Source organism: Apodemus sylvaticus, chromosome 2 (assembly GCF_947179515.1).
Source record: "Apodemus sylvaticus chromosome 2, mApoSyl1.1, whole genome shotgun sequence".
NCBI lineage: Eukaryota > Metazoa > Chordata > Mammalia > Rodentia > Muridae > Apodemus > Apodemus sylvaticus.
Window position 1 is genome coordinate 78,986,220 of NC_067473.1, and position 13,898 is coordinate 79,000,117.

General features: G+C 47.9%; 1 protein-coding gene across 2 annotated transcripts in view; it reads right to left on the minus strand.

Annotated features, from left to right (window-relative positions):
• The window catches only part of Cpvl (carboxypeptidase vitellogenic like), a 104,139-nt gene that overhangs the window by 79,052 nt on the left and 11,189 nt on the right, over positions 1 to 13,898 (minus strand). For both annotated transcript variants that reach the window (XM_052172536.1, XM_052172537.1), the window contains exons 3-5: positions 4,973 to 5,087; positions 3,917 to 3,975; positions 3,006 to 3,085 (exon numbers count right to left, since the gene is read on the minus strand). In XM_052172536.1, the coding sequence (XP_052028496.1) occupies positions 3,006 to 3,085; positions 3,917 to 3,975; positions 4,973 to 5,087 (254 nt within the window). The remainder of the gene's footprint in view (positions 1 to 3,005; positions 3,086 to 3,916; positions 3,976 to 4,972; positions 5,088 to 13,898) is intronic.

Consider the following 13,898-nt stretch of genomic DNA (forward strand, 5'->3'; position numbering starts at 1 on the left):
TAGTGGGGGGCCTGGCTCCCAAGGGCTCTGGCTTTAGGGTTTTGTTTTGTTTTTTCCGAGACAGTGTTTCTCTGTGTAGCCCTGGCTGTTAGAGGCTTTGTAGCCTCTGCCTACCAAATGCTTGGATTAAAGGCGTGTGCCACCACCACCACCACCACCACCACCACCACCACCCGGCTGGGGCTCTGACTCTAGGAGTGGGTTAATCCACATGTGGATTTACAGCTTGATGGGTTATTGAGAGATGGAAACTTCAGGAGGCGGGGCCCCATTGGAAGAAGAATGTCACCAACAAATCTTGTTGAAAGGACAATTTGCCTTGGCCTCTTCTTCTTTCTCACTCTTGACATCTCTGACATCCCAGCTGTCGGGAGGTGAGACCAGTTTTGTATCACCTCCATTCAACTCCTAGAAGGTAACCTCAGGAGCTCTACCAGGCCATGAGCTCTGGGAGGGCAGGGGCTGTGTGCGGCCGCTTCTATGTCACCAGCTCCAGGAATATATCCAGTGATCAAGGGAGACAGGGGGACAGCAGCACTAGGCAAGAAATCCACATCAAAGAGAGCAAGCTGACTACATCTCATTCACATTTTTCTAAACCGAGAGCTGCCGCCATGGCTCAGAGGCATCCTCTGTAATGAGTGTCTGAACGTGAGCGACCAAGTTTCCGAACACAGTAAAAGTCACTAGAAATGTGAATGCTAAATGGCTCTTTAGGAGGCCATTCCTTCCAGGCCAGGCTCTGTTCACAGAAAAATGGAATTTCATCTTCAGGGGGGGAACTAATGGGGGAAGGGAGCTTTCAAAGGGAGAAGAAAGATCTGCTCCTTAAACCCCCGGTAGCCCATTTACTAGTTCCAAAGCAACCTTCTTATTGCAAACACCCATCTGGCAAGCTGGGGAGAAGGATGCGGTCACAAAGGGAAACGAATAGTGTAAACTGTAAAAGAAACAGCTGAAATCAGTTTTCTGCACTACTCTTGATTAGCTATTTTCCAGTTCTAAGAGCCTGAAGCAAAGGAAACCGAAACAGCTATAAACAACGGCTGCTTTGAAACCAGTCCTCTTTCAATGTCATGCAAGAGGAGACAGACCACATGTCAGCAGTGACATCCACACACAGGGTCAACTGCTGGCTGGAAACATCCTTGCTTCCAGCTCGGGGTGAGGGCTGGGGGAGGTGGCGTTTTACAAAACTCTGACTTGCAAAGGGTGAACACGTGTCTTTAGTGTTTGCTAGTTACACAACGAAGCCAAAAGAAGGTTGTAGTGAGGGGTGGAGATAGGTGTTCAGCCAGGAGAACTAAGTCACAGTGTCATTAGTGGCGGTGGGTGCTTGAGTAGGCTTCTGAGACAGGCACCATGGTCCTGCCTACACAGGGAGAAAGACGCTGGAAGTGAGAGGCCAAAGGAGGTCCCTCTGGGAGGATCAGCTATTATGTCCCAAGGAAACACTGTACCTGGGTGCAGAGGTGTAAGAACCTGGGTAACCCTGATGGAAACGGAAGACAAGTATTGAAATCTTGAGATGTGGGAAATTAGAGAACAGCCATATTCTTTTCTGGGTCAGCAGAGGGAAAGAAAGAGATGTCCTCGGCAGGAAATAAAGACCAGGAAGCCACCAAAAGCCCTGTCCCTCAGCCCTCTGTCTGATGGGCCTGGGAGAAAGAAAAGTAACTGGGAAGCCTTTGTTCCGTATCAGATTCCCTTTCCCTTTGGATTCCTGCTAGGTGCCAGGTTTGCTCACTGGGTAATCAGCAGTGTGGGCAGGTGAGACCAGGCATTAGGAGACGCTGCAGATTCTCAGAATGTATCCGAGAGCACTCAGGAGATCTGAAAAAATTCAGACTGGTTCTTAGCTCGCAATTTATAGCTTGGAAAAATTTGACCAAATAAGAAAGGTCAGCTTAGTTTTTAAAAACGTACTAAAAATAGATGCTAAGAATGCAAGAAAATGAAAGGAAAATTTATGTGTGTATACTTTAACCAAGCTCACAACTTTACAGCCCCCAACACATGCGCGCACGCGCGCGCGCGCGCGCACACACACACACACACACACACACGCACATCTTTTTTTTTTTTTAAAGTGAAAGATAAACTTTGTAAGATGAAGGAGAAAGACTGGTTTTAGCCTGGAAAAGTCATGACGAAGCTACAGGGCAAAATACACATCTAAAGCCACAAACGAAACAGTTATGGAAAGAAGACAAACACCTGGAAAAGACGTTCTCTCCTAGCAAGAACAAAGTTAAATAGAAACAACCAGAAACTTCTAAGACATCTGGGTGGATGGCTTGAGAAAGAATCTTTCATTGAAAATATGTGTTGTGTCTGTACTGTCTCATAGGAAATTGTTGGAAACGTACAATTGGTTACATTCATGATTTTAGTCCTGCTTACTGCTGTCATAAACAATGATCGATAACAAAGTAAGGAAGAGCAGAAGAGCACACGCACGAGCACACACACTCATACATGCAAACACACAGGCACTCTCGCACACACACATACACACATGCTCACACACACATGCGCACACACACATACATGCATACACATGCACATACACACAGGCACTCTCGCACACATGCATACACACATGCTCACACATACATGCACACACACACATACATGCATACACATGCACATACACACAGGCACTCTCATACACATGCACACACACATGCTCACACACATGCACACACACATATTTGCATACACATGCACATACAGGCACTTTCGCACACACGCACACACACATGCTCACACACACATGCACACACACACATACATGCATACACATGCACATACACAGGCACTCTTACACACACACATGCTCACACACACACACATATATGCATACACATGCACACACACATACACACACACACACACATATGCACACACAGAAATGTTCTTCAGAGTTTTAGAAGTTGAACAATAAGGACCTGTGACTGCACCACAGGGAGACTCTTCCTACTGCCACACTTTGCGTGACGTACCTGTACAAGTCTTGGGCTACTTCGTCCTCATTGCTGGCATATCCCCGGAAATGATCGGTGAAGCTGAAACCGGTGCCCACCTTGGGGAAAGAGGTGGAGATAAGCATGGAGTCCCCACACTGAGAGGCGGCAAACCCTCAGATTCCAAACCCCACAGCTTGGCTTCAGATCTCTGCCATCACTCCACCTATCGCTGAGGCATCCTGCTTCCCTCTCCAAGGGGAAGCACACCATTTGGGCTCCTTGTTTCTAAAGGGCTACATGAACCATGAGGAGTCCACTATTAAGCAACAACCCATGAGACGGGGAACCCACACCATTGGTAGAAAGCCATCTGCCCCTTATCCCAGTGGTGACATTCAAAGGGAGAGACCCCACAGTGTAGCTCAGGCTAGCCTAGAGCTCACTATGTAGCTCAGGCTGGCCTTGAACTCATCATTCTACAACCCCAACCTCCAAATGGGATTAAAGGTATGCTCAACCATGCCTGACTGGTCGCTTTATAAATTGAATTCTAATCTAGAATGTAAAAACTCTGTAGTTTAGAAAATATATGGTGATTTATTGCCTAATAGTGAAGACAACTTAGACACTTGTTGTTAAATTCCCTCATAATGAGGACTTATGCAAACCTATAAGGCACAGTCTGCCACACACTGGAGACGTGTACAATAACAGGCTATTCTACTGAGAAAACTCCAGTAGAATAATGAAAAACTCCAGTCCAATAGCAGTATATGTATATCTAAACGTGTGATGATTGACGGCTAGAGGAGCGATTGGACTTATAGAAACACCATTGTGTATGCAGCCCGCTGTTGACCAATCATCATGCAGCCACGGCTGTGTGTAGTAAATGGAAACATCCAAGAAGCCAGCACTGATACTCTGAGGGATCTTGTGGTACTTACCGGATTATCGATGTAAAGCATGGACAGGGTAAAGGTCCAAGGGAAGTCTCTGGAAAGAACTGTCAAAACGGAAGAAGGGGCTGAGTTTCTAACAAAACAGGCCAGGCAAGGCAGCCCTTGCTCTGGACCCCAGCACACCCTGCTGAGCTCTCAGAGTCGCTGCCCCACCCCCACCACTGAAGCACCCTCTTTCTGGATGACCAGCACCCATCCCCTTCACAGTTCTCTTCCGTACTTCTGCCCAACACAGTGATACTATAGGCAAGACTGAAGACTGACAACAGAACCTCATGAAGAACGGAGATGAAAACGCCCATTGTCCTATGCCCCTAGGTCAAGGGCACCTTACACCCTTAGGTGCAGGGCACTCTACAACCCTGGGTATAAGACACCTACACCCCCGGGTACAGGGTACCCTACACCCAGCCTCTTGGACTCTCTTCTTCTTTTCCAACGCTGAAGAGAACAACCCTACCAAAACTGACACAAAAGTTTTTACATTGAGTCACAAACTTGTTCACACTCTGAATGCTGACCCAGGAAAAGCAAACTCTCTCCTCCCCGATGAGACAGGAGCAGAGACCTCCCCGAGACACAGCCAGAGGCTCTTTCGCCAGCCCTTCCTCCACCTCAGCCTCACCACTGCATTTTGCTCTCAAGGCATCAGCTCATTGAAGTGACAGGCTCATAAGGCATTCTATTCCCGTGGATAATGAGGGATATAATTCCACCATTAGGCCTGTGCGAGAAAGCTCACCCAAATAGTAATAAATACCAACTGTTTTTGCAAGCCAAGAATGCTTGAGTCAGCAGCTGCCTTGCAGAAAACAGCTTAGACTCTCTCACCCACATTCTCAGGAGAGAGTAAGCCAGGGCCATGCAGGACACTCATCCTGGGGCTCCTCCTTCTGGACAGACATTGCTACAAAGCTGGGTTTCTATCATCTGGAACCATTCTGCTACTCCTAGTGGTTCTTATGTCTATTCCAAGTTAGTTTTAGAGCAGACACTGGTTGGAAGGAGACTCCTGAGAAAAGCAGTCAAACCATGGCTTACCGGTCATGTTACTTGTGACAATATAAGGCCCGTGTTCTACAAAGAGTCCAAACATGGATGAACCTCCAGGGCCACCCTGAAGCCAGAGGACAACTGGGGCATCCGCAGGCTGTATCTGGAGGGAACAGAGAAGCCAGTAAGCGAAAATGCTCCAAGGTTGCAGAGTACGCCCAAATGCATGAAGCCTCTGTCTTCCAATCCTCAACAACGTTCTAGAATGCTCCTGGTCCCCAGGACTCCATTCTACAATAAATAAAGGTGGGTCACCTTTACTATTTGGGATTTTCATGTGTCCCAAATGCTGGTGTCTTTCTGTGAACTTGATAGCATTTTGCCATCTGCACAGTCTATCCTCCAAGGACCAAATAACCCCTGCCATTTCCTAGTTGACCCAGTGTCTCACACACATTGTAAGCATTGCCAAAGTCCAGGTTAGCTGGACTCCCCCTGTCAAGGTACTGTGAGGAAGCTGTACTGGGAGGCTAGACTAACTTATGAGACGTCACTGGGAGCTGCAGGCAAGAATCTGGAGGAAGGTCCATACAGATATGTCTTTCCTGTCATCTACGGTCTGACAGAGGTTCCCTCACGTTCTGGGCTTTTTTCCGAAAGTGCTCTTGGGAACAGCTGTGGTCTGTAGAATAACTTTGCCATGAGGGGCTAGCCCCAGATCCACTCCCAAATGTCAAGACATTAAATGACATAGCCAATGCCCTGGAGCATCCAGATACAATAAACATAATTGGCTATAATAACAGAGGGGCAGGCAGAAAGTGCTGAAGCTCACAGTAGCCTGGGCTTTCGGTCCAGGGGCCTGTAGCCACTCAGTTGTCAGCTCAGCCTCACGGGTGAGTGACAAACACTGCACCCAACCCTCCAGACTCAAGCCCAGGCTTTGCTCATCCCCAACTGGGTGATTCTGGGTAAGACAGCAAAGCAATGTGGACTTCACTTACCGCACCTGTAAAATGGGCATTGGCACCATGTTTAAAGTGTGTACTGGAGGTGAGGAGGGAGGACTTGCCATAAAATCTGATGAGTGGCTGTGCTAAGATTCTGGCTGGACTCCACCCCCACAGTCACCTGGCAACAGCCAGGTAGGCCTGGCCAACTCTAAAAGGGGCTGCCTGGCCCCTCCTCTCTCTCTCTTGCCTTTTACTCTCTTGCCTCTTGCCCTCCTGAGTTCTCTTCCCTTTCCCCTTCCTTTCCCCCCTCCCCCCACATGGTCATAGCCGGCCTCTACTTCTCTACTCTCTCCCTCTCTCTGCCTTTCTCTGCCTCTACTACTCTCTTAACTCCCCGCCCCATGCCCTGAAGAAACTCTATTCTGTGCAGTACCATTGTGTGACCTGCTGAGGCAACCCCTTCCCCCACACGCCCATAGAACATATTCTTACACGGCTTTCTCTTTTTATGATCACAGCAAGCTGTGTTCAGCAAATGGTGAAGGGTGAACATTAAGAACTCAGAGGGATCTGTGCTCAAAGCATCTACACACAGAAGGCTCGGAGAGTGTTCTGCTTGGTGGCGTTGTTTGTTTGTTTGTTTTTACCCCCCCATGCCTGGTCTATTTTTTATCACTTTATTGTCTTGCTTCAAATATGGACATGCCAAAAAAAAAAAAAAAATCCAGTGGAGGGAGGGGACTTCTCTGTCAAGTCAAAGCAGAAAACCCCAACCTGAGAGCAGTGTGTCAGAGCTGCTGAGGGAGGCCTCGAACCAGGAGGCTCTGGTCTGGCTTTACCTCACTACAATGTAGCTGTGGTGGCCTGGCCCTCTGTCTCCTCCAGCCTGAGCTTCCAAACCCCTCCCATGGCAACAGTACAAGCCTTACTGAATGCTAGGGTGGAAATCTGTGTGGAGCGATGCTGTCCACCTGCCCCGCCCTTCCTGGAGCCACTGCGTGCTTTGCCTATTCACATGAGTAAACCTCTCCCCAGAACCTCTGTCACTCACCAGGACACCCCCCCCCCAGTCCACCTATACTTTTATTCACCCAGTACTGAAAGCAAACTCCATACAACAAGGGGTAGGAAAAGCAGGAGAACAGGAAGGAAGCCACCCCCGTTTGTCCCAGCCTCTTGGAAGTATGGGGTGCTGGGACACTGACTTCAGGGTGCCCAGCCCTCAGCCTTAGCCTCCCTAGGTCCATCTGCAGCAGTGGACCAGTAGCTCGCAAGCTTGGCCATAGATTAAAATAACATGGAAGTCTCTTTTCAAATGACTTTGCCTTAGGTGAAGCCACAGGAATTGCAATCCCCCTGTCCCACCCCTCCACTCCCTTGTGGAATCGGGTGGCACTCTCAGCTTTCCCCAGAAGTTTCTTATACGAAAAAATGGCCAGAGACCTACTAGAGGATAGGCAGCCTGCTTTTTCAGTCTCCTAGGCAACTAATTTCCACTCCTCTCTTCTCCCCCACCTTCCTGTGACCTGGCAGGGTTAAGGTTATCTCTAGACACTCAGAAAAATAGCCTGGTCCTGAGAGGCCGCACTACAGAACAAGTCAAACAGCAGTGTGCCAAACAGGGTTCTCGTGAGGCCGTGAAGCACGGCACCCTGCATTCTTGGGATGCTGGAATACTAAGAGTTAGCAGCCTTCCAACCTCAGCTGACCTGCCTCCTCGGGCTCAGCAGCCCTTGAAGCACCTGTTTTGAAAGAAAGTGTGTCTTTCTACTTCAGTGAGCCAAGTATGGCCCTGATGTCATGCTTAGATCAGGTGCTGGGATAGGAAGGCGCTATTTAATGCTCGGTACCCAAGAGTCATGCCTGCACGGTGAATCATGACATCATAGACAATACTCGCTACGGCCCACGCGAATGGCATAACGTTCTTACAGATAATCCTCCATGACATAGCCAGATCTCGCTTGTGAGGCGAGGCCCTTCTCCAAGGAAAAAGGGGAAATCCCTGAGAGCATGCTGAACCAAACCACACTGCAAACTTGAGGGCCATTGAAATAAGGAACTTCTGCTCACTAGCTATAGGTAGGATGGAATTCAGACCTTTGAAAATACTAATTTTACTATGGCTACGATTCAAGACATTTAGCTCTCCCACCTCAAAGCTTTAGATTAATTTCACTCAATACATTTTTTATATTTCAAACAGAGTACTTCTCTTGAAATCTCATTACTTTTTTTTTTTGCTTACTTGTTTACTTATTAGCACTGCACGCACATCTGTGAGCATCAAAAAACAAGTTTTGAGAGTTGGTTCTCTCCTGCCATGTAGCTCAGGGGGCCGTCAGGTCTTCGGGTTTGATAGTGGGTACAACCAGACCCGCCATTTCTCAGCTATAGAGTATATATTCTGAATTAAGGATTTTTAAAGATCATTTTCAAAAAAAATCCCCCTGCCATCCCAAGTCTAACTTCTTAAACTTGATCACGGATCAAGGATTCTTCTCTATGCGCATACAATATGCACACTCAAGGGCATTACCTGGGCTGTAGACCCAGTTCAGTGATAAGGTCTTGCTGTTTCTGTGGTCACCAGGACTCTCCACAGCAGTGACTCACATCACCCTGGGCTGCACGCTTCCCGCACAGTGTGTAAAGTCATCTAAGAGCACACACTGTCTGCTCCCTCAAGCTGTGGGTTCGCTGCTACTCACAGCCAGGAAGAATGCACTCTATCAAGAGTGTGGATATGCGAGCCACACTGCCAGGACTGGAGTTCCAGCTAGCTACTTTATATCTGCGTGTCCTTGAGCCCCTGACTTAATTTCTCTGTCTTCGTGCCCTCTGCCTGGAAACACGGGTTGTTATACGTGTGAATAGCAGGTGCTGTCATAACACTTCATTCAGGCAGTGTCTGGCGTTACCTTTTTAAAGTGTCAGTTCCGGTTGGGTTTTTTGATGAGTGGGAAGACAGCTAAGTGTGGCTACACATATGGACAGATGGGCAGAGGAACACGTGAGTGAGGACTCAAAGGCGGGGCTTTTGAGGTGGTTATTCAAACGCTTGGGATGGACGGCTTACATGGGTTATGGCCCTGGTAAAGAGTTACCTGTTTGGTGATGAAGAAAGGAAACCGATTATGAATGAGTCAGGGGCCTAAGAATAACCATTTTGAGAGCTATTGAAAGAAGGAAGAAGCGATGAAATGTGAAGGAGCAGAGGAATCCTGGGCTTGTGAGACACACGGAGAGTGGAGCCTAAGAGGCTGAACCCTGCACTGAGTGATGCACAGACAACAACCGTGATGGCGGGTGACCACCTGCAATCCCCACCGCTAGGGAAGTGAAGACAGAAGGGTGACAGCCTGTGCTACACAGAGAGACCTGATCAAGAGGGGAGGGGAAGGGGAGGGAGGGGAGGGAGGGGAGGGGGGAAGTGAGGGAAGGAAAGAAGGGGGTAAGGAAAAGAATGAAGCCCAGTTTATCCGCTGCCCTCTCAAGTCCTCTGGCGACCCCTGGTGGCCAGCCACAAACTTGGCTACTCTTCCCTCAATGTTTCTTGCGTGATGAGCAGCCAGCCCCAAGGAGGCATGTCTCCTATTCTGTCCATTAGAATGTCTACACTCGCACATTCCACTACTTACTGTGGATGGTGGACAAAGAAAACGATCGTGTGCCTTCATGGACCGTCACTTCAGGGAAGTAAACTTCCTAAAATCTAAACTGGTCCTGATGTGGCCCATTGCCTTCCAAGCATCAGCTATGCCCCTAGACTTTTTAACCAGCCATATCTCCAGCCAGACCAGACCCCAGAGATTTACAGCCAGAGACGGATAACAAGACACAGGAGACATCGTTTCTATTTGCACATTAACACGTTGCTGAAGTGGAGAGTCCGTATGTTGGGAGCAGGGACTAACAACAACGATTTCAGTTCTTTTGATCATCATGATTGTTCTAGTTTGCTTTTTATCGCTGTTATAAACACCAGGACCAAAAGCAACTGGGATGGGAAAGCTCTTATTTCGCCTTACATGTTATAATCCATCATTAAAGGAAATCAAGGCAAAACTCAAGGAAGGCTCTAAATCCACAACCACAGAGGAATGTTGCTTATTGGCTTGCTCAGCCTGCTTTCTTATATGTCCTAAGATCACCTGCCTGGGGTGGCACCTGACCACATAAATCACTAACCAAGAAATACCCACAGTTTAATCTGATAGCTGTAACTCTCCAATTGACAGTCCCTCTTCCCAGGTGATTCTTTTGTGTCAAGCCACCAAAAATCTAAGCAGCGATTAAGGATCCTGAAGGGGATAGGAACTCCACAGGAAGACCAACAGAGTCAACTAACCTGGACCCTTGGGGACTCTCAGAGACTGAACCATCAACCAAAGAACATACACGGGCTGGACCTAGGCCTCTTACATATATGTAGCAGATGTGCAGGTCAGACTTCATGTGGGTCCTAAACAACTGGAGGGGAGAAGATTTCAGAAGCTGTTGCCTGTGTGTGGGAAATGGTCTTCTGGCCAGGCTGCCTTGTCTGGCTTTAGTGGGAGAGGAGTCGCCCTATAGAGACTTGATGTGCCAGGATGGGAGGATATCCAAGGGGGAGGGGCCTCCACTCTCTCAGAGGAGAAGGGGAGGGGAGGGACTATATGGGGGGACCAGGAGGGGGCAGTGATGTAAAGTGAAGAAATAAATAAATAAATAAATAATGAAAGAAAAGAGAGTACAGTAAAACAAAACAAAACGCCGGGCGGTGGTGGTGCATGCCTTTAATCCCAGCACTTGGGAGGCAGAGGCAGGTGAATTTCTGAGTTCCAGGCCAGCCTGGTCTACAGAGTGAGTTCCAGGACAGCCAGTGCTACACAGAGAAACCCTGTCTCAAAAACAAAACAAAACAAAACAATGCAACTAGTGGTTGAATTTTACATGGACAATTCTGTTGAGGTAGCTTTAGGGAATTAAACAGCTTACCATGTGTGGGGGCAGTATTTGGGCCAGAACCCAATCTGCATACATTTTTCTCGCAACCCTTTCTTTCATTCCACTAAGAGACACCACTGTAGATAAGAGGATGCAACAGCCAACCGCTGCCAGACTTCGAGCCAGGCTGAGAGTGGAGAGCGTGCTGTGGTGAATCAGTGGGGCCTTCTCTGTGCGTCTACACGCCACGGCTGGAGGCCTGCTTGCTTCACATAACATGTTCTCTCTTAATCGAAGTCACTAGTACCCAAAGTAAAGTCCTTAAATCCCCCCAAGTATATTCGAATGGACTCGCACTCTGCCGCACAGATCTCTGTGCCTACGATGCTTCAACTGCCATGCCATGTTAATCAAGGAAAAGGATTTTTACTTAAAGCAATTAGTTTTGTAACCAGAATCATTAAATAGCTTTGCAGAACCATTTTGATTCTACCCGCATAGTCCCAACACATGTGAAGAGCTTGCTTCAGACGGTCGTGTGTTCCCAGGGAAGTTGCTCGTCGTGCTTCTGCTGACACCATTAAGCCCTCCTTTCCTGTGATCACTCATAGGGAAAATTAACTTTTTCAGTTTCCTCCCTCTGTCTTCTTAGATCATCCCCAACCTCTTCTGAGTTTTTATCGAGCACTGACTTATTTCCTCATCAAGAAGCAGCCCCAAGCCCATAGACTCCTCACCGGCTCTTCCCTAAGCATCCCAGGAGCTGGCAAAGGCTTCTTAGAACCCCAGGCAAGAAAGCTATAGCTTAGAAGGAATGAGGGGTGTTGTGAACGAGGGAGCCTGGTCTCACTTCTAAGATGAAAGATGACTGGAAAAAGTTAATAACTTCTGCCATTGTGTAGAATTTTAATTTCCCCAATGGAAAACTGGGCACAAAAAGTTTTCTGAAAAATCCTAATATACTTATTAATAGAGTGATCTATAACTTACAATCTGTGGCAACTTTGGTTTGTTTCATATGGCTTTGTTATTTCAGATCCTTGGTGCATCAAGAAGGAAATGAAGACATTGGCCCATGACCTCCGATGTCTTGGTATTTCCCGGGGCTCTGAAGCCACTTGTAATAAATATAGTTTGAGAAACCTGTTGAGCCACATGTCTTTCACAGAATCGGTTCCTACATTCATCATAGAAAAGGCCCATTGGCCATGATCCTTGGCTGTTTGGATCAAGGAAAATCACCTGATGGGAACTTGGCCAATCACACTGTACCTTTAAGCACACACTGGTGAATCCCTGTTAGTTCTAACTGAGGCCAAAGAAGCCTGGAAACTATGGTTTGGCCAAGTTAGCCAAGTTCCCGAAGAAGGAAAGCACACTGAGATGCTCCTGTGGTCTTTCCAGAACATTCTTGGTTCCTTGAGACAGACTGTTTCTGAGAGAAAGAATGAGTGGTGATCTCACTCAGGGCTCAATTGTAAGACAGGAACTGCATAGTCATTTTCCTGTGTGACGGTCCAGTTACTTTGTTTAGCCAGAAACACTGGCCTGTAAGCCTGCTGCAAGATGCATGTCTGCTATAGCCACAGGGGACACAGTATCAAGGAAAGTTGGACAGAAGGCTAGAGAGCTGACCCAAGATCAGCAGGCCCGTAAGCTTCCTGTGTCTTCCAGGCAGCAGGGAAGACGGTATAAAAAGTACAGACACAATGGGGATTTCTCCATAGGTGTGTATAGAGGACACTGGCCTAGAGTGTCCTGTATTGAGGGCTAAGTGCCTATTTTGAGAATCAGTCCCACGAGGAGGAGTGTGAGCCTCCTAAGGCTGTGCTATAGACCTCCTTGCAACCCTTGGGTGACTAAGTTCCCTGGGTTTCCTGGCCGTAAGCTGACTGCAGCTGGATGGTCACCTAGACAGAAGGTCTTGGTGGTCTGAGTGAACACATAAGGCAGAGTGTCCCTGATCTAAGCAGCAAGACACAGAACAGGGAACAGAAAAGGCAGCTTTGTGCCGTGATGTCCCTCCAGCGCCCTCTACTGACATAGTCACCCAATAGCAAAGATGTTTAAAGCTGTTATTGTGAGTCAGGGTAAATTAGACCAGAGATGCAAAACAAGCAAGGATGCACACTATGCAGCAATCGCCACTACCTACATTTCCATCCCATGGTTTAGTAGGTAGATGCCAACTGTCACAAAATATCATAGCTCACCCCAAAGGAACAAGGCCTTAGCCACCCAAACCATAATAGTTTTTAAGATAACATAGCATCCTTTATGCTGTCCATGAGTCAGAGATAGGGTGACGTCTGGCAGGGTAACACTGGCTGAGGGTCTCTTGTAGAACTAAGATACAGCTCTAGACATCAACTAGACCCCTGATTTAATGAAGCCCAAACCCCAGGGAGAATAAATGCCCTATTCCAAGTTAAACAACTAGGAATTGCAGACCTAGAACAGAGTCTCTGTAGCCTGACCTCCAGGCTTTCCCCCTAAGTTCAAGACCACTGACAAGCTGCACTAGGATAGATGGAGCACATTAGAAATGCTGCTTTGACCTCTGGACCCTGGATGTGTAGATGCCTGAGACGGAGCAGCCGTCGCTCTTCTGAAGCTCCCAGTCGGCTCTAAGAGCAGCAGAGTCTGCATCCTCTCTGCTCTCCCACACATACTCTGCTACTAAGGAAGTTCTGACACCCTGAGGAAGGAGTATACCTGGCTGCAGATGACAGGTCGGGGCCTCTGGTTCTACCTTCATTCCCAAATGGGTTCTCAGGACAGTTTAGAACTCTGCCTCCACTCACACAGAAAACATCTCTCTAGGCCAAGAATAACAGAGCAGCCCTTTGCCATTCTCTGAGGGATGACAGCAGAGTTCTTGCCAGCATAATCCTGCCACCTTCCTTTCCCTGCTATCTGACTTTCCCTGTCGGTTCCTGAGTGAGTATCTCTTCATAGGCTGCCCCTGAGGCTGCCCTCACAGACGGCACAGTCTCCATGCTCCTTTATAAGAGTTCCCCATCATCCCTAGCAAATAAACACACACACACACACACACACACACACACACACCAGGAATCATGCCTTGTCTC